General features: G+C 42.5%; 1 protein-coding gene across 4 annotated transcripts in view; it reads right to left on the bottom strand.

Annotated features, from left to right (window-relative positions):
- Positions 1–18,675, bottom strand: part of ZNF827 (zinc finger protein 827) — a 154,064-nt gene extending 135,389 nt beyond the window's left edge. For 3 of the 4 annotated variants that reach the window (XM_033134378.1, XM_033134370.1, XM_033134377.1), the window contains exon 1: positions 18,097–18,673. In XM_033134378.1, coding sequence (XP_032990269.1) covers positions 18,097–18,139 — 43 coding nt within the window. In that variant the 5' untranslated portion in view covers positions 18,140–18,673. Of the gene's footprint in view, positions 1–18,096 lie in introns of all 4 variants that reach the window. The other variant, XM_033134371.1, reaches the window with a different exon arrangement.
- Between the last annotated feature and the right edge of the window lie 5,009 nt (positions 18,676–23,684).

The following is a 23,684-nucleotide window of genomic DNA, read 5'->3' on the forward strand; positions in this document are numbered from 1 at the left end:
CACGCATAAGACATTAATGATGGATGGCCAAACGAAAATGAAGCACAAGGGCGATTCCAATGGCCAGGATACCCTGTAGCTAGATGTTCATCCCCTTCCAAACATGGAGTCCAATAGTTTTATCCACTCACTTCTCTTACAAGAACCCCAGGGGTGGTTTCCTTTCTCCTCGGGCTTTCCTCAGGCATGCCACTTGGGGTTTCCCTAAGCTTTGCCGGGTCTTTCACCTGAAAGAAATCTGGCTCTGTTTTCTAGTGCTCTGTCACCAAGAGTGAGGCTCCAGAGAAACCATTCCACTTCCCCAACAGAGCTCAATGCTTCTGGAAATGCATCAAGTGGTAAGGATGAGGTTAGGGAATACCCTCTACTGCTGCTTCAGAGGAAAGCTCAACCCAAGGTAAATGCTCACAGAAACAAAACAACAACAAAAAACCCTTTGGCATAGGTGGGGCCCCACAGTGAACACACAGTCCCAAAGCGTGACCACAGCCATTTCCTGGGAATGACCTCTTACATTATGCATACATCGAATCCTCTTGTTCTTATTAGCTTTTGGGGCGGCGGGTCTATAAAATACCCTAATTCTGTCTTTGAATAAGCACACCACTTCCTTTTCACCGTACAGAACTGTCTACAGTTCTTCAGCTGCTATGTCTGCTATGTCTTATAAGAACTCAGTTAACTCGCTTATCCTCCACCAAAAACTTGTATTTGAAAAGGAGGATGAAAACGTATTGGGCAATTTTAAAAAGTTCATTTGAGGAATAAGTTTGAAAAGCTTTTTGATATAAATGTGCTCAATCAATCAGGCTTTATTATACATCTACGTGTTTTGGAGTTACTTAGAGAAAGCCAAATTCTTCCGGTATTGCCACGTTACTATCAGCAATAGTGAATCCCGTACAGTGGGGTCAGCAATCTTTTTCTGTGAACGACCGGACAGTAAGTATTTTAGGCTTTGTGGGGCACGTAGTTTCTGTCCCATATTCTTTGTTTCGTGGTGTTGCTGCTGCTGCTGTTGCTGTTTGGTTTTGTTTTAACAACCTTTGAAAAATGTAAAAACCATTCTTAGCTCAAGGGGCTACACAAAAACAGGCCATGGTTTGCTGACCTCTGCTCTACAGAATAGGTACTTTTTCTCGGTCATAACAGCAGAACAGTGCTTTAAAACAGTATCAGAAATTCAGGTCTACAAGTTTCATCGTCCTCTTCTTAATCCATCCACTTGTGTGAGTCACTAAACACCTTTGTGCCTCAGTTTCTTGTCCTATAAAATGAAGGGTTAGAACAGATGAGTGATTTATAAACTATCCTTCAAGGAGCCCTGGGACTCCAGGGAAAGGAGATCCACGTGGTTCTGCAGATCCACGCCCCCACCTGCTGCCTCAGCACACCCCTCACCAGCACAGCAGCTTTGATCGCGTCAGTTTACTGGGATGCTCCATAAAAGCCGGGGCTCCACTATTTAGTTTAGTTGAGTTTAGTTTTAATTTTGAAAAACACTGTATTAGATGTCCACAGAAATCCTCCTGGTGCTAATCCTCTAGAAATCCAGGGTGAGATTATCGATCCCTTTGCAATCATTTTATTGGGAAGCATCAGGTGGAGAGGAAATGATTTAAAATCCTATATTGAAATATATAAAGGAAGAGAAACAAAAGCAAGAAAGATCTTTCTCTAAGGGGCCACCAAAGCGAACTTAGATCTGTGGAAATCCACCAGATAGCCACATCAGACGGTTCCCAAGCCCTACCCCTGCTAATGAGACAGACTTCATTTTTGCATCTCTCTGCTTAGAAGTTTGGGGAAAGCAAGACGGTTTTGGAGTGGAAGGAGCACTGCAGTGAGATTCAAAGATCTGGGTTCTAGTCTGAATTTGGAACTTACCAGTTATCTAACTCCTGCTGTTTACTGAACAAAAACTGGAGAGCCTAAATACTAACTCATAGACTGGGTGTGAGGAATCCAGAGATGAACCAGACAGATGTGGAACACTCTGCCTCCATTACTCGGATCCTCAGTCCGTAAAGCAGGCTCATAACACCTGCTCCTTCTCCCACTCACAGGTGGTCCTGCAGAGATGGCAAAGCATCTGTAAACTGCAAAGCACAGACAACATAAACTAGAAAACTACAGATTCTCCTCCTTTTAAGTACATGAAATATATGCAACTTCAAGAACTTACCAAATTGATCAAATAAGTCCCCAATAGGTTTTGCATTGCAAAAATAAAAATAAAAATAAAAAAACTATTTCTAGAACATGAAGCAGCCTGGCAAATAGAAAGGGCACAAGCGTAGACACAGCTTTAGCTCCAGACATTCCCACTCGAATCCCACCCTGCCTCCCTCTAAACCCACCTGACATCTCCAAGCCCGATCTCTCATTTACAGAACAGGGTAACTGCTATCTGCAATTTCCCAGCGTTATTGTGAAGGTGGGTCAGAATTATGTAAGTAAAGCACCTGGCGTGCCCTTAGTGAATAACAGTTTCCGCTTTCCCTCCCTCCTAGGCACCTAGAAATCTCAGATGAAAGAACATTATATTTGAAGGAGCGGGGCTTACCTCAAAATTGTTGATATTGCTACCCAGCTCTATGTCATAATCACCTCAACCAAAGAGGACAGGAAACTTCTAGTTGTTATGACCATGGAATCCAGATGTGGAATATGCCCAGTCATCAGGAAAATCTTACAGTCTTGGCACAGTTTGAGGACAGAGAGAGAGCAACAGCCAATGGCTGAGGGGAGACTCTACAGTCTGGAATGTGCCACAGACTTCCAACCACAAAAGTGCTCTTGCACTTCCACTGTGGTATCCCCCTGTGGTGTAGGCCATGGCCTCTGCTCTTCTCGGCAAGTCTCCTCCAGAAGCACATGACTTGTACCAGTCAGCTCTAGGCCACATCCAAATGAATGTCTGTGGCACTGTTCATCACCCCTACCCAGCCCAGTTGTGAAAGTTAGGCAAATCGTTCTCTCACTTCTGACAGAGGAAGACAGCAGGAGATGTTCTCCAAAGTCCTTTCTACCCCTTAAACCCTTTGATTCTGTGACCCATTCATTCATCTATTCAACAGTGTTTATGGAACAGCTCCTGTCTCTGACTCTCTGACCTGTTCTTAACTTCTTTCATTCATGTGTTCAATAATATTTACTGATCCCCCACTATACACCAGGTACTGGGATGTGCAAGAATGTGCAAAAATGAATAAATAGTCCACATCCTTAAAAAGCTCACAGTCCATAGGACATAGATGAATGAGCAATTGTAATGTAGCTTGGGAGGAATTATGAAAGACCTGTGGAAACCAGGGAGGGTGTGTGTAATGCTGCCCTGTGAGTGGGACACTGGTACGGAAGCAGGAAGGCTTCTTAGAGAACTGAGTGTTGAAGGATAAGTAGAAGGTTATCGGGCAAATGAGATGGGTTGAAGACATCCCAGAAATAGGGAAAAGAATGTGCCAAAGTAAGGAGCTATAAGCATGGTGGTTTGTAAAACAGATAATTCAATATGAATGAAACCAGGAAAGTAAAGAAGGGCAGAAGAAAGGAGGCTCCGATGATGAAGTATCTCCTATACTTTGCTTAAGAATAGCAAACTTTATCCTTCTAGGAATGTCTAAAAGATCCTAAATAAGGATTATCTGGATTACATGAGTGTTTTAGAAAGTCTACTGTGAAGACTGGACTACAGGGGCTGGGTGAGGGGAACGGGGAGATGAGACCGAGGCAAAAAAAAAAAAAAAAAGATCTCAATTCTTATGGGAGAAAATAAGAGCATAAACTAAAGCAGTGGCAGGGAGTGGGCATGATGAATTCTAGAGATATTTTGGAAATATAATCAACAAGACTTGGTGATTAATTCAATGTGGGAGGAAAGGAAGTGGACGGCATCTAGGATTATACCCATGTTTCTGTCTTGGGTGAGTGGGTTAATGGCTAGTGAGGATAGTAAGCAACCCAGGAAGAGAACACAGGAAGACCAGAAATATTCCTAGTTCCCCAGACCTGAAAACTACATCCCTCTCTTACATGCAACCATGCACTCTCCAAGATAAGCCATTCTAGATTCATGGTACCCACTGGAGCTCTCCATCTCTATCTAACAAGAGTACAAGGAAGTCATAGCATAAACATGAAGCACTTCATAGATCAATGACATTATATACATATTTGTGTACATGTAATTTAACTGATGAATTTATTTGAAACATTACTTTTATTTCTTTTATTTTAAAAGACATATATTATAAAGTGAAATGTATATTTCCCCCCAAATTTGCAGATTAGACCAAGAGACTTTAAAAATTCTTCAAAAAGATCTCTTAGAAGCTGAGAACCCTGGTGAGTGAGATAAGGGTTCCCTGTCTTCAGAGTTCTCTGACTTTTGGGTTCTCCAGAAAATATTCACAAAGTGCTGCATGATAATATCATCAAGTAAAACTGAAGAAACACAAACAAAGAGACTTGGCATTTCCATTCCTATGTAGACACCTTTGAGTAGTGGTTCTCAAAGTGTGCTCTGTGGACCCTCAGGGGTCTCTGAGACCGTTTCAGGGACTCCCAAGATCAAAACATAATAGCACTAAGCTGTTATTTGCCCTCTTTACTCTGTGGATATTTGCACTGGTGATGCAAAAGCAATAGTGGGTAAAATGCTGACACTTAACTCGAAACAAGGCGGTGGCACCAAGTCATGTTAGTACTCAGTATATTCTTCACCACCACATACTCACAGTAAACACATAAACACACACACACACACACACACACACACACTCATAAAAAGACAAAAACAAAATAGCCCTGCCAGTTTCACTTAGGAATGCCTTCAATGAAGCGGCAGTAAAAATCATTAATTTGACTAAAGACTGACCCTTGAGTAAACATCACTTTAATATTACATTATATGTAATAAAATGTATGCATAGAGCACTTCTGCATTACTGAAGTATGATTGCCATCTCAAGGAAAAAGACGTGTGATTGAACTGGGAGATGGCCTAGCCACTTTTTTCATGGAATATCACTTTTAATTGAAAGAATAACTGGCAAACTACGGTCATTCAAATTTGGGTATCTGGCAGACTGTCTTGGGAATGAATGAAGTAAGGCTGAAACTTTAAGGAAAAACTGACAGTATTTGCAGCCAATGACAAAATTCAAGCTTTCAAGCAAGAATTAATTTTGGAAAACCCATATCCTGTGAACTTGCCATCTTCCCCATACAGACTTTTCAAATAAGATCAGTGCTGATGTTAATAAATTTTTTTTCATTGTATAATGAAATGTGTCAACATTTGGTAGATCTACATAACTCAATAAACCAACATATTTCAAATGACCGATGCATGACATTACATGCATGACAAGGCATTCAAAGTCAAGACCAGTAGATTTTAATATAACATAATACAAAAAGTTCACTGAAATAGTTTCAGATTCCACATTACAACTAACCTTTAAGAAGCTACCTTCTTTTTGAATCTTGGCGTAGCGCTGGAGTATCAAAGAATATCCATAATTATCCGAAAAGGCTATTACACATCTGTGTGAAACTGGATTTTCTTCATACACTCCATCCAAAACAACGCGTTATAATTGATTGAATGCAGCAGCATAAATGAGAATCTAGTTGTCTTCTATTGAGCCAGACATTAAAGAGGTTTGCAAAGACATAAAATAATGCCACTCTTCTCACTAAACTTTTTTGGAAAAGCTATTTTTATAAAAGTATGCTATTTATAATTAACATTTAAGGATCACTCCTCTCCAAGAATATTTCACCCATCATCCTTACTCTGAGTTTCCTCAAACATTTATACCTCCAATTCACATTATATTGTCTTGCGGTTGTTAGCATATTGATTTGCCCTTATTTTCTGTGATTGTTTTATGTCAACATTTGGAAAAACAGTCAGCAGAGACTGCATTCTATCTATACAACTTCTGTGAGCCAGGTACAAGCTCAAAACATCTTCTTAATGAACGAGCGTACGTAGGGACTACAACGCTCAGCCTATCAAAGAGCAAGTCCTCACTATTCTAATGTGACACCATGTGTGTTGACATAAAGTCTTATTCCCAAAAGGCTTTCAAGTCACTATATTGAAATAGTTTTCCCCTGCCGTCGGAACCGGGTTCCCATTTTATTAACAGCAACCAAGCAAAACAGCATTTGCTTTATAGAATTCTTTTTCATAATATGAAACGATTTAGATTGAATATGTCTCCTCCCCACCCTACTCCTCATTACTTGATTAGAAAACTCACCCCTGATGGGGGGGATTGAACCAACTTCTTAGTAAATACAAGATCAGATCTTCAGTTTCGTTTTGGGGGGCAGTTTTATTCACTCAACAAACCCTTATCTTAAAAAAAATCAAAGTTATCTTCCCTATAACTTGTACCATATTGGTCCTAGTCTGTTTTCTGCTCGGCATTCATAAATCTATGAAAATACTTTTCAAGCCAAATTTTAATTATTTGTTCCCATCTCTTTTTCCACCCACCGTCTCTGAGCTCCTAGAGAGCAGGGAACATGCTCTATTCAGCTCTGCAGATCCCTAACCCCTGGCACAGCAGCACTGTCACTGTTGCATAAATGGATCAATGAATCAGTCACACGTATCAGTTATTGAACACAAGCTGAGAAGCTCGGATGAATGACAATTCAGAGTAAGTTTACTCCCTTTTTCACTTGACAGAACTTCCTACATTTGAATGTGGTTACCACACGTGCTTTTTATCCACCCTCACTCTTATCTTCAAATTAAGCACTCCCAATTGCCTCAATAAGTAGGATGGTTTCAAGAGCCCACAACATTCTAGTTGCCTCCCTTCTGGTGAGTACGTTATCAATTTCCCCCCATTATACTGAAGCAACCGATCTGGGATTCAGTATTATACATGAGACCTAATCAGTTTACAAGACCAATGTCGCGGTCCTTGTTCTGAATTCAGTCAGTACTTAAATTAACTCAGCTAACTCTTCTGAAATGCATCCGTTCTTCAAACAAAGGCTGAATTTTAACTGTTGATGAATAGTGGTTATCTCTGGGGGTAGAAGTTAGGGCAAGGCATTTTCCATTTTACTTTAAACATTCCTACATAACTTTAATTGTTGATATTAAGCATGTACTACTTTTGTCATTAAAAGCCAATATAGATTTTTAAAAAATAGATTAACAGAGTTAGTATCTGTAATTTCTATGGTTCCCGCTTCGCGGAGTATACTTGAGTCATATTTAAGGCACTTGTATTTATTTTTCTTTTGTATATATTTCCTCACCTATCAAGAAGTATTGGAGTAGCCATCGGCGTACAGTGCGTCTAACTATGATCGAGTAGTCTAGCCAACTGAAACCCTACTTCTAGATTATGAAATTTCTCTCTTCCAATAAATGTCAGAAAGCAGTTCACTATAATTTGATTTCCCTCTTTCTTAAGGTCAGATTAAAACCCAGTAAGTTATTATTTGAAATCTGCTCTTCCCTAGAAGAGAGAAATCATAATGCACATTTTCGGACTATTTCCTGAAGCACAGGGTGCCCCACACTTTGTTTCCTCCCAAATACAGCTGTGTTTCATGCTCTAGAGAGGATAGTTGGGTTAACAAATAGGGCCAAACAAGCACAGACTAGAAAACAACTCATAATTCTAGGCCATTATACAAAGGCAGTTGTTCTCCATATGGAGCTTATCATTCAGACCCCAGAAAGAGTCACTGCACGTGACTCTATTCTATTACCTTCTGCTTAGTCTAAAGTCAAAATCAATCTCTGAAAAAAATATTATTGTTGACACAAGTTTTCATGAATCACAGAGCCATGTGCTCCATCAGTACCTAAGGGATCCTCCTGTCGTGGAGGGTCTCTGAGAGGAAGTGCCACTGCTACAGGCATGTCCTTCAGGTCATGGGACCCCCGTAAAGATCCCACAGACCTCAGAGATGCAATGGGCCTCAACAGAGCAGCACCTGGGCCATCTAGTCCTGGACAGTGCTGACGCTGGAGACCTCGAGCTACTTTCTTCCTCTCCATGACTCAGTTTCCACTTGGGTGGAAGGAGCCTTTCCCTGTCTGCCTCACAGGCAAAAGATACCAGTGAAAATCTTTGTGAACAAGGAAGCATAATATAAATAGAAAGTGTGGTTAATGTACTATTATCCGTTTTACAAGATGGTGCTACATAAGCACAGAAGGGTTAAGAGACCTGCCCAAGGTCACAAAGCTGGTGAGCAACACTGATGACCATGGTGGGAAAGGGTGTCAGGGAAGACGAGAGTCCATGTATCTGCCGAGTGCAGAGTCTTCCCTGAGCCTCTGGTTTCTCACCTGCAGGAGTTGGAGTCAATTACTCAGGTCCATGAGTTATTTTTAGGATTTGAAGAGTCTAACAAATTATCGTCGATAAGCTGCCCCGGCTTAACATCACATATCTTTATTTTTGACTGAAATGGCATCAGCCCAGTGTGGGACGTCTGGTTAGTTCAGGAGTCCTCAACCCTTACTATCCATTAGAATCACCCAGGGATTTTTTTTTTTAAGAATGCCCAAGCCCAGGCTCCATTCTGGGCCAATTAAATTTAAATCTCTGGGGGTGTTTGCATTTTTCAAATATAGATTTGAAAAATGATTCTAATACGCAGCCAGGGTTGAGCACTGATAAGTTGGCTGATGGTGGTCAGAAACTGATAGGGAGAAATAGTTGTCTTTGATTAATTACACAGCGCGGTTAAAGCAATCCTACCGAGATCCTTAGTTGAAGTGAATTCACCTCATGTATCGATGTGGCGGGCATTTCTTGTGCATACACTATGTGCCAGACATGAGTCTAAACATAAATATCTACATGTATGAACTCCTTACTTCCCACAGAACCTGCAATGCTCCCCCATTTTACAGATGAGAAAACAGGCAGCAAACTGCGGTAACTCGCCAGGTCAGGGCTGAAATGTGGTACAGCCAGGATGGAACTCATGCATCTGGTACGAGGAGCTTAATCCCCACACTATATTGCTTCTTGGTACTGCCACAGAATGTGGTTTACAATGCCTTAGCCTCGGTGATGAATTAAAAGACCACAGAATGTTGGGGAAGGTAACCATTTTCTAATGCAAATGTCCGCAGAGTCCGGAAGGTAAGATACACAAGGGTGGAGGGCAGGTGTATGTGCAGATGGAGACATGGCGGCAGAGTGGTAGGAACTGTGGCAGACTGACGAGCACATGCCCGGGGAAGGGAGACAGCCGCCACCGACGACAGCAGATTGTTGCCATGTGGGGAGGTGGGCCCAGTGCTGCTGGCTCTTCCAAGTTTTGCAAAGAAGCTAAAAATTTAGATTTTTATGTGAAACCGCCCATTTCCAAATGTTGTTTCAAGTTTTTAAACATACTGTGTAGGGCAAAATACATCAGCAGTAGGCCACTAGCTTGGGTCCACTTAGATGATCTGTCTCACATACAAAAACACAAACACACACACCTCTCAATCCTTCATTTAAAATTCATTTACTGTGTCCCCTTAGATTGGTTCCCTACAATCAGAAACAGCAGGCCCTGCCTTTTTTTTTTTCCATGCAAAATTTCAAGTATTACCTATATAACACATGGAAAAACCAATATAAATTTCCCCAGGGTGATTTTCATCGGTGGACTGACTGTTGAATAAATGAATAAATAAACATTTATTAAACATCGATTCTCTCATTTGAATCTCACTATAAATGAGAACATGGATTTTACTATTCTCACATTACAGTAAAACCCAGTCATAATTCACATGATTATTATACAATTTAAATATAATTCAGGTCAAATCATATACACAGAGGAACATCTTCCTATAGTAAAAGTCTAATGTAATATCATTGGCCTATGTAACAAATATTACTCAAGCCCTATTGTAACAGCCTTTTAAAAGATTTTGACCATATTATTACTCATCACTTTAATGAGATATACGAAAAACTGAAAAGAAATTAAAAACACAGGAATCACCAAAAAGTTCTGGGTCAGAAATGCCATTAGTATAATCACAATGAAAGCAAATGGAAACCTATTTCGTATACTTAATAATAGCTAATTCTCCTTGCGCTCTTTCAATGCAGCAAGCACTACTAATTAGGCATGTTTTGTGTGTATGTGTGTAATATTGTTATTTTTATAAGTATTCAATTAATCCTTACAATAACTCTATGATACGGGGACTATTATCACTATCAAAAGATGAGGAAAACGGAAGACAGGGAAGTTAAATAACTTGCTCAAGGTCACACAGCTAGTTGGTGGCAGAGCTGGGATCTGAACAACCTGGCTCCAGAGTCTGTACACTTGACCACTATACTATGAACTCAAAAAGCATGTGCGTCTCTGATTTTACCTAAGTCGGGCCATATACAGTCGACATAGTGAAAAGAGGGCAAAGTTACATTATAATTTTCTCCCTCTTGTTACAAAACAACAACGAAAGCTTTTAGAAATACACCACTAGACAACTTAGGACACTAGCCCTCTATAACTTTAGAAAAATCTATCACCTTCCACAAGTACAGTAGTTTGTTTCAAAAGCTCGGATAAGCAGAGCACTGATGGTCACGTAAAAGACCATTTCCCCCACCTCCCCCCGACCTTCTCTAGTCTCCTTTGAAAGCCAACTTCTTCAGAGCACTCCAAACAGTTCACCCTGAGATCGAATCTCTCTCTCAGCCCTCCTTGTCTTTTTTCCTGCACACCACGCTTCTAATGGGTTCTAACCACTTTCTGGACTCATGCAGAAATTAAAAGAAAGGGAGATAGAGAAATAGACATTATTTTAAGGTCAGCCTTTTCAGGACCAAGCCTCAGAAAAGGTCCACGTGTTTCTTCCTTGCTGGTAGATAAAACTTGGCTGAATTTGGACTGTCTTAGAAACAGAAGCAGAGTACCTAAGCCTTAGTCATTTAAGAACTCTAGAAACAGAACTTTAGTGGTGGAGCTTGTTTTTTAATAAGAAGGGAATGGAAGGCTGGAAACAATATCCTTTTTAGGCACACAGAATCTGCTGCATTTAATATAACCCTAGGTCGGTCTGTGAAAAGCAGAGTTGCTAAAGGCCATATGCTGATCTCACACCGTGGGCGTGTATCACTGTACATTTTATAAAATTAGCTACAGTGCAGCCTCAGGGTGTGTGTGTGTGTGTGTGTGTGTGTGTACCCAGTGAAGCTGACTTTTATAAAATAAACAGCAATATGCACCCATGCAGCTAAAGACCAGTAGCAATCCAAATCTGATTTTAATTTATGAAACTACCTATAACTATAGCAATTCTATTCCAAGGTAGGTCCTTGGCGAACGACAAGAGTCACCTGAGAGGCCCCTATCTCAGCACCTAGTCATGCACTATTCTCTAAGGTCATAAAAATATAATTTACAGAGGACAGAAATACAAAACTTGCTCCTCAAGAGAAGCAGAAAAAGCAGCTAGAAACTTTTCAGCCCATCAAATACTCTTTCTAGTCTAAGGTCTGTGCTTTGCACATTAGTTTCTTAGGAAATATGACAAAGGGCATTTCAGCTACCACAAACCAGAAAGTATTTTGTACACTTGGTCCTAGACGGTATGAATTACTGAGCTACACCTAGCAAACTAGGAAACAGAAAAAAATACATCAGCAACAGGACCCAACATCTTCACTTACAAGCTATAGCTCTAAAATGTGATTCAACAGTACCTTAACCAAGCCAGGATAGTAATGAAATCTGATGAAAAAAACCCCACATGTCTTACCATAACAAGGCCTGGTCTGGATTTCTTTTCGATAACAGAAAACTGAAAATCTATTCTTTCACCACAGAGCCAATGGTCTTGTAAAAACCTTAAGCTAGAAAGCATTGAATGCCCCCAAAAGTCCTATTTTGTAAGTCATACTCTCATTATCTCATTCTGCGATCAGTCTGATTAAATTATAGAAAATTACTAATCCATCATTCAGAATGGAGATCAGCTCCAGCCTATTCTGTTTGTTTTTCTGTCCTCCTATCCTAATACTCCAGGAAATATTTTAAAAGGAAGAATGGAGGAGGGACAAGACAACTTCAAGCAAGGAAGCCTGAGGGATACACTGTATTAAACTACTCTCAGGAATAAACTGCCCTTTAGCTTTCACAGACGGCACTACTGACCAGACACAGAAACCAGGAGCTTTTAACACAGGCAACCATCATTTCCTTCATACCTTGTCAGTTTTGAGTCCAAAGATACCACTTTGCATAGAAATGATCAGAGTCAGTGATACTGGATGAATTTTTCTCTTCGGTGAAACTAAACTCATCCAGACACGACCTGCACCCAAACAAACTACTGGGATTACGGAACAGTTTAACAACCCAGCCGGGCACCCTACATTTCTAATCCAATCTTTCCTACAAGGACATCTTGATGTTAATAGGACTCCTTGTATTTTAAACCGACTTTTGATCCCACAAGAAGCCAGTCTGGTTACTCCATCAATACAACACTAGCCCTTGCGTGTTTCCCCGGCCTTTGTCTATCTAATTTTATAAGCCTCGGGAGACAGAGATTTTCCACACCTCTCTTGGAACTCTACTAATAGAGGCCATTCAAAGACTCTAAAACTTCAAATGCACAGTGAGCTCTAACCCTGGCTGAAAGCTGTCCAGTGTATACTTCTCCAGCATGATTTATTAACACTTTGTGCAGGAGGCTTGTCAACTCACACCAGCTGTGTCATCCCCAGGGCAAAATGGCAGCACGTAGATAAATTAAAAATCAATTTTTTTATTAGAAACTATTTTGAAGCATTAGGAGGAATGTGATTTTGAGCTATCTTTCTTATTTTAACAGGAAAGCTCAGTGGGACCCTACTTACCGTATTAAGAATATATGGATTTCTTTTAGGAGAACAAATAGCCATTATGGCCCAGTATCAGCCTCGCCTGCTACGTGTACCTCAGAATCATTAGCTGTGGGTGACAGGAGCAGTGAAATATTTTACTACTTCAGACTCTAAATTTTTTCCCTGTGGCTCCTGTCACAGTCAGGAGGTACTGCCTCATCACTGGAAAAAGAAACTAATAAAAATAAGTGAAGGAAAGAGTTAAGTCTCCTCCCGTTTCTCTTTCAACAGACATATAAAGACTCTTCAAAATATAAAACTAAGGGATTCTGTTGCTTGTCAGTCATTTTGCTTCCCAATTTTACTAGAAAGCTAGAGAGAATTTTTTTTAAGTTTTGTTCATGAAGAGCACAATAACCTGTTCTGGTCTTGACCTACAACTGAGTAAACAATGAAAAGACTAGAATAACAAAACAACTGTTTTCTTAACTTTTCCTTTGTGCTCCCCCTTGGGAACAGGCAGATTTCCAGTGATAAATAAAAGAGGATCTAAACTCATACAGGTTTCTAGGTAAGCTGAAGCTAATGAGGAAATCTTAAAAGTGCTGATGGCACCACTGGAAAAAGGACTCACAGATGCAACAAACACAGGAGAAAGCCCTTTTCTTACCCTTTCCCTCCTCAGATCCCAGATGTAATAATGTTCAAGCACTGAGCCCCAGGTCTGGCCAACAGTCACAGACAGTATCAGTTTCCCTCTCTTCCTCTTTCTTAGGCTGACATTTTTAAGCGATGCAGTTTGGGATTCTGCTAAAGATAAGCACATGGTATAACTCCAAGGACCTCTAGGACATTTTTTGTTTGTTTTGAACATGGTATTGGACCTTGTTAATGGAAAGAACTTTTGTAAAAGAGCCATCAACAGCAGCAATCATACTTAAATCCCAAAATGATAATGATTGTTCTAGGCCAAGAAATAAAGGCTTTGAGTAATAATTTTTAAAGCCACTTCTCAAAAATAATTTAGGTTTAACAACCTTTGTTGGAGTTCCCCTCTGAAAGCTACTATAGAACTTCTTTTTGATTTGTAGCCAATAGGATCACCATTCAACCTACAGGACAAGCCTTTTTTTTTTTCCTGTCCATGAAGAGGCCCATATAACAAAACGCCACACACACACACACACACACACACACACACACACTTCAGAGGCCCAAGAGGAAATGACTGCGTAGAATTTTAAATCAGAAATCTAACGCTTAGGTTAGTAGTGTCAGGTTAAAGGCTTGCCCATCCCCAAAGCTAATTCAGTTCTGAACAGTCCCATGGGTGTCTAGTTGAACAGAAGGAGCTAGGAAACCTTAGCAGGCCGAAGCCCAGCCTGGGGAATTGCTGGGACTCTGTGCCAGGGGCCGAGGCTCACCCCAGACTTGATATCAGATAATACCAAGTGCTAGTCTGGATTTCCAGGACTAATCTACTCAAGGGTGGAACTTCCAGGTTCCCTGGTGTCTGTGCTATAGCGTGGGAGGCCTGTGGTCTGCGCACATCCACACTGTACCTGGCTAGTATTATATTTAATAACAGAAAAAGAGATTCAACGCATAGAAAGAGCCTATTAGTAGCAATTATTTATGGGAGGTGCTCAGACAAGATGGGGGGGCGGGGAGACGACGACGGGACACTGAACACTAAGTGGAAAGCATTCCAAATTTTTTACATTCAGTTTTCACAAGTTTCTTTCCTTTTTTTTTTTTTTTTTGTATTCTAATGTGAACTTCTTAAATGTGTGTTTATAGGTTCTCTAGAGTCTTAAAACCTTATATCGATAGTGGCTGTTAACCATCTTTGTGTTTCCTCAGAAGGGCTCTTGGGTTTCAAAAGCAATTTTCCCCACCTCACTCCCCCTCCGATCCTCCCTACCCCCCAAATTACACACACCACTCCTTTTAGAGTCAAATTTTAAAACTGCCCCTAGATAATTTCTTAAAACCCTAGGACGACTTCTATCAGGGCAATTTTAATCCCCAGACTAGCTATATTTTAACTTTAACACAAAACTGTTCTCTAGGGAAATAAATTTCCTTCCCCCACACAGAAGCAAACAAACAACAAAGAATTTAGCATTAAAACTAGGACTTAGGACTACAATTATATTCTACATCAAATACCAATTACCACTAATTTTACCAAAGTCAATATTTGTTACATCTCCATACCACTGCAAGTTTCTTCAAGACTCACTCAGCACTTACCAAGCTTTGGGTTTCTGCATCTGAATTGCAAAATACACAATTTGCCCAGAAATTGCTTAGTCCCAATGCAAATTGCTTATAAAACATGTGTAAACCATGCTTAGAACAGGCAGCACACATCCACAAAAATCAATTCAATGCAAAGGTAAGTGGCAAAGCTTCTGAAATTAGGCTTCCCTTTAAAAACTGGAGGGACATTTACAGTGTTTCCAAAGGTAATTGCTTCTTACTTCAGTAAAAGTGGCTTTATGCGACTAGAAGAGGGAGCTGATTTTTTTTAAGTGACTGCATAACAGCATTCAATTAGAGAACAGGGTGGGAGAACACACTCTCAAAATATAACTTAATCACCAGGCACAAGCGCGCAGGAGAGGTCCACCAAGTACGCGAGCTAAAATGGAGCCTGAATTTCCTCTCAGACAGAGAGGGTAGTCGCACGAGGTCAGGGTCAAGGTCACCAGCAGGGCAGGCTGCAGCTGCCCGACAGCGCTACACACAACCGGAGGGGAGGCGGTCCATCTCCATCAAAGCCGAAACAGATAAAACCCTTCTCCTCTCCTACCCTGCCTCTAACCCCGCCAAGGGTTTTTTTTGTTGTTGTTGTTTTTTTAAGCAGAGGGAATCGAGAAGAAAGGAAAATGACCAAATAACCTCACCGCCCTGGTTTTCACACACAAGCTTATGGGCTCCCAAAGTTGCCATCTAAGGGCAAGTTCGCAGAGAACACTAAAGCCCATTTTGTCCGAGCAGGGCAAGCCTCCCCCCCGACCCCGCCAGGATTCCTGCCTTCTCCTCCTCCCCCCCCCCCCCACGCCCCCGAAAAGAGCTGGGAACTGTGGCTGGACGGCCATGTGCACGCACACACTCTGCCACCAACTGCTGCGAGTTTTCTGTGAATCGCAGCGCGGAGCCTCCCAACTCGCTCTCCCCGACTCCACCGCCTCTCTTTCCCCACACAAAATTTCCCTACACACGCAGCCGCCTGCGAGTGATTTTATGTGCATATATATTACATATGTGATATTATCCTCGGAACCTCTAGCGGGCAGGCGAAGAAAGGACTGCACAGGGGCATTTTTTTTTTTTTTTTTAAGGAAGGGGAAAAAAGCACAACCCAAGCCCTGTGCGTCGACTCCTGCGTACAGGGAAGGGGAAAGAAAGAGGAATGTTTGCGGAGAGGGCTCCCTGCAAGTGCCCTTGCTCGCCACTTTGGCCGCGGCCCGGGTGACACGGAGCAGCTAGGGCGCCCAGCCCGAGCTACACGCGCCCCCTGCCCGGCCCCCGGGCAGGCACCGCCACAGATATTTCGCGAGGGGGAGATCGATCGCGCTGCCTGTCTGCAGCGGAAACGCACACGCTCACACACAATCCGAGCCCGAGACACCATAACCTTAACCCTTCCCCCACCCTCCGTGAACTTCAGGTGACCGACCACGTCGGCCTGACACCCCGGCGGGCGGGCGCTCCGGTTCCGCTCCCGCCCCCAGCCCGGGTTTTGCAGGATCGGGCTCCGAGCAGCGCCAAACCGCCCGGAGAAGGGAGCAGTGCGGGGGGAGTGAAGAGAAATTGACCCTCCGTCTCCCCCGACCCCTCCCTCCGGCGCCTCCAGCGTCCCCTCCTCCCCGTCACCCCGCCCCACGCCTTCTCCCCTGCCCCCTCCTCCCTGCATTCAAGGAGCCGGGCGGCCCCGGGGGATATTTTTAGTCGCTTCTTTCTCCTTCACTTTTAGCTTTAGCAGCATCTCAGAACACTCAAAGCGGAGAAAGATTGGGGGTGGGGGGGTAGAGCTGGAGAGGGAGTGGGGGAAAAGTTAGGAGTCTCGCAAAGAAAAGCCGGAGGGAGGGCGGAGAGGGACCGGGGGCGCGGGTGGAGGAGGGGTAGGGGACCGGGCCGTGCCGGCGGGTGTGTGTCTCCAGTTGGTGTGTGTGGCTGCAGCCGGGGACGGCTGTGATGCACTTTAGTCCTGGACTCTGCTCAGGCTCGCCAGGGAGGGGGGTCTGAGCGCCCGAGTCTCGCCTGGCTCGGTGTGCTCCGACTGACCCCGCATTTTATTGCGGCCAGGAGCCCTGCTCCTCCCTCCCCTCAGCTCTGCAGGGACCTCGCGCGCCGCGAGCCGCCCTGCCTCCTGCCTCCGCCTCGGCGCAGCTCCCGCACCCCACATCCGCCCGCCGCTGCCCGGCCTCGCCCCCCGCCCGGCCGCCCCGCGCCCGGGTGCGCCCCCTCGCCCCGGGAGCAGCCGCCCCGCGGCGCGTGTGTACCCGTGTTTGTGTGCGGTGCCCCACACCCTCCCCAGCCGCTCCCGCCTCGCCCGCCCCCGACTCCCCTCCTCCGCCGCCGCCTCCACCTCCGCCTCCTCCTGCTCCTGCCGCCGCCGCCGCGGCCGCCGGCGGCTCCGGGGCCGACCAACCCCGGCGCAACCTTTAGCCGGAGACGGACCTCTCCCTGGATCTTGTACCCGGCAGGCGGCCGCGCTCCCTGGCCCCGACACCCCCAAACGCCATGTCAAGGCCCCCAGTCCTCCGCGCGCCCCGACCCCCGCACCCTCAGGCACTGGGATCCGCAAGGATTTTTTTTTTTTTTTTAAGATTCCAACCTCTCCCACCTCCCCCCCACACCCCCGATTTAAAAAAAAAAAAACGCCGGCATCCACACTACTCCCCTCTTCCCTCCTCTTGCCCCCTCCCCCCAGCAACCAGGAGTGAGGAGGGGGAGGGGGAAAGAAAGGGGGGGAAAGCCCGATCTCAAGGAAAAAAAAAGAGGGGGGGTGAGAGAAAGAAAGAAAAAGAGAGAGAGAATAGAAAGGGCACGGGGCTGATCATCACCAACATGGCTGCCTCAGCATAGACCTAAACGAGGAGTAACCCGGGCTGTGTCTTTGTCAGTTTCACCTCTGTAACCCTAAACTAATGCAGAAAACAACGGAGGAGGCTGCGGAGGGGAAAGAGGAGAGGGAGGGCGAGAAAATGGCACGAGAGGAGGTGGAGAAGGGATGACTTACGTGAGGGAAGGCGCTTGGGCTGCTCCTGCTTCCTCCTGGGCATTTTCCCCCTTTTCTCACATTCTCCTCCTTGGTTAATGTGAGATCAAATAAACCCCCGTGGGGGCAGAGAGGCAGACACTGGCAGGAGCGGGGAGGTAGTTGGGGGGCGGGCGGGCAGGGGGAAACCCCTTCTCTCCGGTGTGTGCAATGGGTTGAAGCTTGTTTCCTGGAGCCCGAAGAGAGGGGTTTTCTTCTTTTCTTTCTTTTTTCCTTTTTTTTTTTTTTTTAAATTTTGGTCGTGCACCTGGCTTGTCCCCCGAGCGTAATATTCTTCAATGGAAACGGATCTAATAGGTGTGAGTGTGTGTGTGTCCTATGCTCGCGTGTGTGATGGGAGGTATAAATAAATGAGTGCCGGTGCGGCGGTGTCTATGGCCGCGCTCTGTGTCTCCGAGCCCCTAACACTAATGTCGGGATCAAAGGGCAGCGGCGGCGGCAGCACAGCTCACAGCTCGCTCTCTCGCTCTCGCTCTCTCGCTCTCTCTCCTCTCGCGCTCTCTCTCTTTCTCTCTCTCTCGCTCTCGCTCTCTCTCTCACACACACTCACAGAGGCACAGACTGAGGGAAAGAGCGAGAGCTAGACACACACACACACACACACACACACACACACACACGCAGAGCTAAGAGGAAGGTGCCCTAAGGCTCCCAGGGCGGACTCAGCCTGGGATTTGCAGCCTCTGGGTCTGGAAAGAATGGGGGGCGCACGAGCGGGGGTGGGATGCAGTTCTTCAAATTTATCCCGCTATTCGCCAAATCTGGGGGGGGGGGGAGTTTTTCCCACTGTTTAAACAACGATTAGTTCGTTATTCTCACTGACTTTTAAAAAGGAAATAGATTTTGCTCATAACTTTTCTTTTGTTTATTAAACTACATTTTCTTCTGTATAAAATTCTTCAGGCTTTTGTCCCTAAAAGAATGACTCTTACCCCATCACCTTAAGTGTGTGGAGATTACAGTCTCCCACACACTCTCCAAAAACATTCCAATAAACAATATTTTTTTAATAAAAAGATAACATATGGTGAAATCAATAAGGAGGTTGATGTAATAAGCGCCCAGTTTGGGAGTGTCCAGTGGAGTTAAAACTGAAAAACGCTGCCTAAATGAAAATTACAGCTCCTTGACAAAGGGGGGGAAATAAGATTAGGTCACCCCTGATGGTTGATTTAACTGCTACTGGATACTCCTACAGTGCACACAAGGATCTTGACTTCTGAAATTTACTTTTCCCTGCTATAATGCAGGTATATGAAGCTTACATTGAAGCAATTACAGTTTGCATTATAAGCCCAATATAGCAGTTTTCATTAACTGATATATATATACTTTCATTACTTTAGAAATCACACATCTTTCTTCAAAGAGAGACATAAAGGGGGAAAATAGAAAAGGATGGGTCTCACTCTAGCACAAAAGGTACTTGGTGAAAGAGGACTGTTCTCTTTGTGACTTGGAGTCATTTGGATAAAAGTTCACTCAGAGGTTGTTAATGATTTAAACTCCAAAACCTGCTACTATAATTGAAGTGAAAATGGTCTGAAGAAGAGTTGTTTCATAAAACTCTCTTTGTAAGAGGAAACTTTGAGCTTAAGCAGAATACATTATATGTCATGAGTCAGATGTAGCTAAAAAATAAAAAGGTGCATTATTTAACTACATCTTCCCGTTTTAGCTTTTTAAAAACTCTGACTCATCATCTTATTATGTTAAATATTTTCTAACCAGTTTTAAAATAGACTTTTTCATCAAAAAAGGTGGAGGCACGGTGAAGATACAAAACATTAAAATGACACTCTATCAGCTTACATGGCAGCTAATGTTTCTTTGAGATTCTGACTTAATTCTCATAACTCAAGTGGTATTCAAGACAGCCGTGGGGGTAAAATCCCTCTGTATCCCTTTAAAAATAACAGTAAGGCTTTATATTGCACGCTTTTATTAAAGGAGCTTAAAGAGTGTTGAATCTCCCAAAAGACGTTTTTTATTGATAATTAAATCTCAAGATGACACCCTACCTGCCAACTCCCCTGAAAAATCTAGCTTCCCAGTGACAAGCAATGCTATCTGAAGCAGGTTTTGAAACACCTGCTTGAATTCAATCTAAAACCAAAACAGAGAGCAATCAAGTTTAAAATGAAGTATCTTCCAAAACCAATTCTTCCTTGAATGTTGGCTTAAGTAACTGGTAGTTTCCCTGTGTTACAATTAATTTGATATAAAAACTATATTTCAACTCAGATCAAACTCAACTTGCCATGACTTTGACTACTGTCAGTAGGGTTGGACTTGAAATTAATATATGAATGATATATCAGAGCCCATCCATTCCAAGTAGACTCATTGCCCGGCGTGTAGAGGATCTTTAAACCTAACACAGGGTGAATAGAATGGACACAACACTTCACCACTGCTCTCTCGGAACCTTTGGCTAGGATGTGGAGGGCTATTGCTCTGCATAGACACACCACCACCTTTTCCTGAATTGCTATGACTCTTTACAATGCTTAGTACACTATAATTGAAAACACACTTTAGGCCTTTCCTCAAAGTAGAGTACATTTCCTGCAACCTTTCAAAGGCATGCAGGCAAATGCTGTCAACTTCTAATTATATAGGTGTTCTATCAACAGCCAAAAGCATTATTAAATTGAGTTTATTCATACCTCTACCTCTTTCCCAAAATCATTTGAACTAGTACGCAACAATAGAAAATGAGGATAAGGACAGAACAATTTCTGTTTAAATCTCAGCTTGTTATCTCTGCGCTACAAAGCACACTTCAAGGGCACTGGTGCCTCACCCTCAATTGCTATATGTTCAGGGAACACAAACTAATTTTAATGTTAGACTAACCTAAAATATTAGGAAGATAAATAACTGGAAGTTGCCACAGTGGATTTCAAAATCAAATGAATGAATAATTTGGGGAACATGTGCCTTGTGGATGCATGTACCCATGAACAATTAACTTAGATTATTGTTGACTATAGTCATCACATTGGGATATTCTATGTGATTCATCTCCACAGCCCAAGCTTTTAAAAACATATTTTATCTTAATAGTTATGATACTCTTCACCCCCATCTTCATCACCTCTCAATTGTGAAATTAAAATAGATTTTCTCAAAATTATGCATTCTAAGAAGATGTTTTATAAATACTCACTCTTACAGGAGTAAAATCTATCCTAGCCCAAATATTGCTAAGGGTAGGTAGCCAGAGGGAGCACTCCCCCTAGGATGGCATGTGGTGGGCAGAGGGGTCCTTGAGGTCAAAACTATTTTCATAATAGCACTAAGATGTCATTTGCCCTTTTATCTGTGTTGACATTTACACTGATGATGCAAAAGCAGTGGGAATAAAATGCTGGCATCTTAGCTTGGATCAAGGCAGTGGCACCAAAATGTACTAGTAGTCATTCTTTTCTTCACCTCCATGCATTTAGAGGGAAAAAAAAAAAAGAAATTTCATTAAGAATGTCCTTGATGAAGCAGTAAAACAATATTAACTTTATTAAATCTACACCCTAGAGGACAAGACTTTTAAATATTCTTTGTGGCAAAACGGTAGGTACTTATAATGTATTCCTGCTGCGTGCTGAAGCCCATCAGTTGTCTCAAGGAAGATCATTTGTGAGATCGTTTGATATAGCTGCTTTTTTCATGGAATATTATTTTTACTTGAAAGAATGACTGACAAACTGGTTCCTCAGACTTGGGTATTTCTCAAAAACATGAATGAAGTGAGCCTGTAACTTCAAGAAAAACAATGCATGGTATTTTTGGCAATGACAATACTTGCAGTTACAAATGAAAACTAGAACTTTAGGTAACTTGTATCCATCTCTATGAGCTTGACAGCTTCCTAAGACTGAAAGAATTTTCTGATGTGATTCATAGTGACATGAAAGAATGTGACTTTCTGATATTGTGTCAACATTTTGGAAGGACTGCGTAACTCAGGGAACCAGTCTTTTCCAAATGACCAATGCATGATGTTACAAAATCGTGCTGTAGGAAAAGATCCATTCAAAGTACAAGACAGACTAATAGATTTCAATGTAAGAGTATAAAAAGTTCATAGATATGATCTCAGATTCCACATGTCAGAAACTTTTAAGAAGCTCCCACTCAGCAAGTTTTGGTGTAGTGTCAAAGAAGAGTATCCATAATTATCTGAAAAGGTTATTAAAATACTCCTCCTTACCTCCCCTACATATCTGTGTGTGGCTTGATTTTCTTCATATATGTCTTTAGCCAAAGCAACATATCACAACTGATTGAATGCAGAAGCAGATATGCGAATCTAACTTTTCCTTGTAAGCCAGACATTATAAAGAGCTGCAGAAAGGTAAAAAAATGCCACTCATTAAATTTCTTTTGTTTCAAAAAATACAATTATTTTTCATAAGAATGTGTTAACTTGTATTGTTTTTATTATTGTTGTTTATATATGAATTAATAAATAGAAGTTTTTTAAAATTTCACAGAGTTAATATGGAATGTAGGGTATATCAAGACATAATTCGCATAAATGAAAGTACTTGGGGCCCTCAGTAACTTTTGAGAGTATAAAGGAGTCCTGATTCCAAAAGGTTTGAGAACCACTGCCCTAGACGTTAGCTGAGGTGCAGTTAAGGAGAAAAAAGAACTTCTATGGGTGTTTTACTAGAGGTCTTGGAATCCAATTGTAAGTATGATTACACTTGTCATAAAATGAAACCCATTTAGCTCCAGGAGCTGAAAGTTGATTTTGTATGACTGCTCCTCAAGACTGCTCCTCTGATTGAGATCCCTTATGAGACCCCTAGAGTGATAGTTAGGATTCTCCAGAGAAACAGAACCTTATATATTATATATATTTACATATATATTATATATAATATACTGGGGTGTCAAAAAATGTATGCACATGACATGCATTCATCTTTTGTTATCAGTATATATTGAGTATTTTTAATACAGGGTTTTCCTTTCTTAAAATGTGTATCCATTCTTTTTTGGCACCCTCTGTATGTACATATATTTAATTAATTAATCATAGGTATGGTTCAGGAGATTATGGAGGCCAAGAAGTGCCATGAGCAGCCATCTGCAAGAGAGAGAACCTGGAAAGCCAGTGATGTAATTCAGTCCATGTCTGACGGTCTGAGAATTGGGGGGACCAATGGTGTAAGTCCTGGGGTGTGTCCGAAAGCCTGAGAACCAGGATCACCAATGTCCGAGGTCAGAAGAAGATGGATGTCTCAGCTCAATCAGGCAGAGAGAATTTGCTCTTACTCCACCTTTTTGTAATATTCGGACCTTCAATGGATTGCCTGGTGCCCAACCTCATTGGTGAAGGCGATCTTTACTCAGTTTATGGATTCAAATGCTTATGTCTCCCAGAAACACCCTCACAAACACACCCAGAAATAATATTTTACCAGCTATCGAGGTATCCCTTAGCATAACCCAGTTGACACATAAAATGAACCATACGGAGAAGTGGGTGTTCACCAAGTCCTGTTGGAACAGGTCGTCCAGCCATACAGAGAAGCGGG

Source organism: Rhinolophus ferrumequinum, chromosome 18, assembly GCF_004115265.2.
Source record: "Rhinolophus ferrumequinum isolate MPI-CBG mRhiFer1 chromosome 18, mRhiFer1_v1.p, whole genome shotgun sequence".
In the NCBI taxonomy this organism is placed as follows: domain Eukaryota; kingdom Metazoa; phylum Chordata; class Mammalia; order Chiroptera; family Rhinolophidae; genus Rhinolophus; species Rhinolophus ferrumequinum.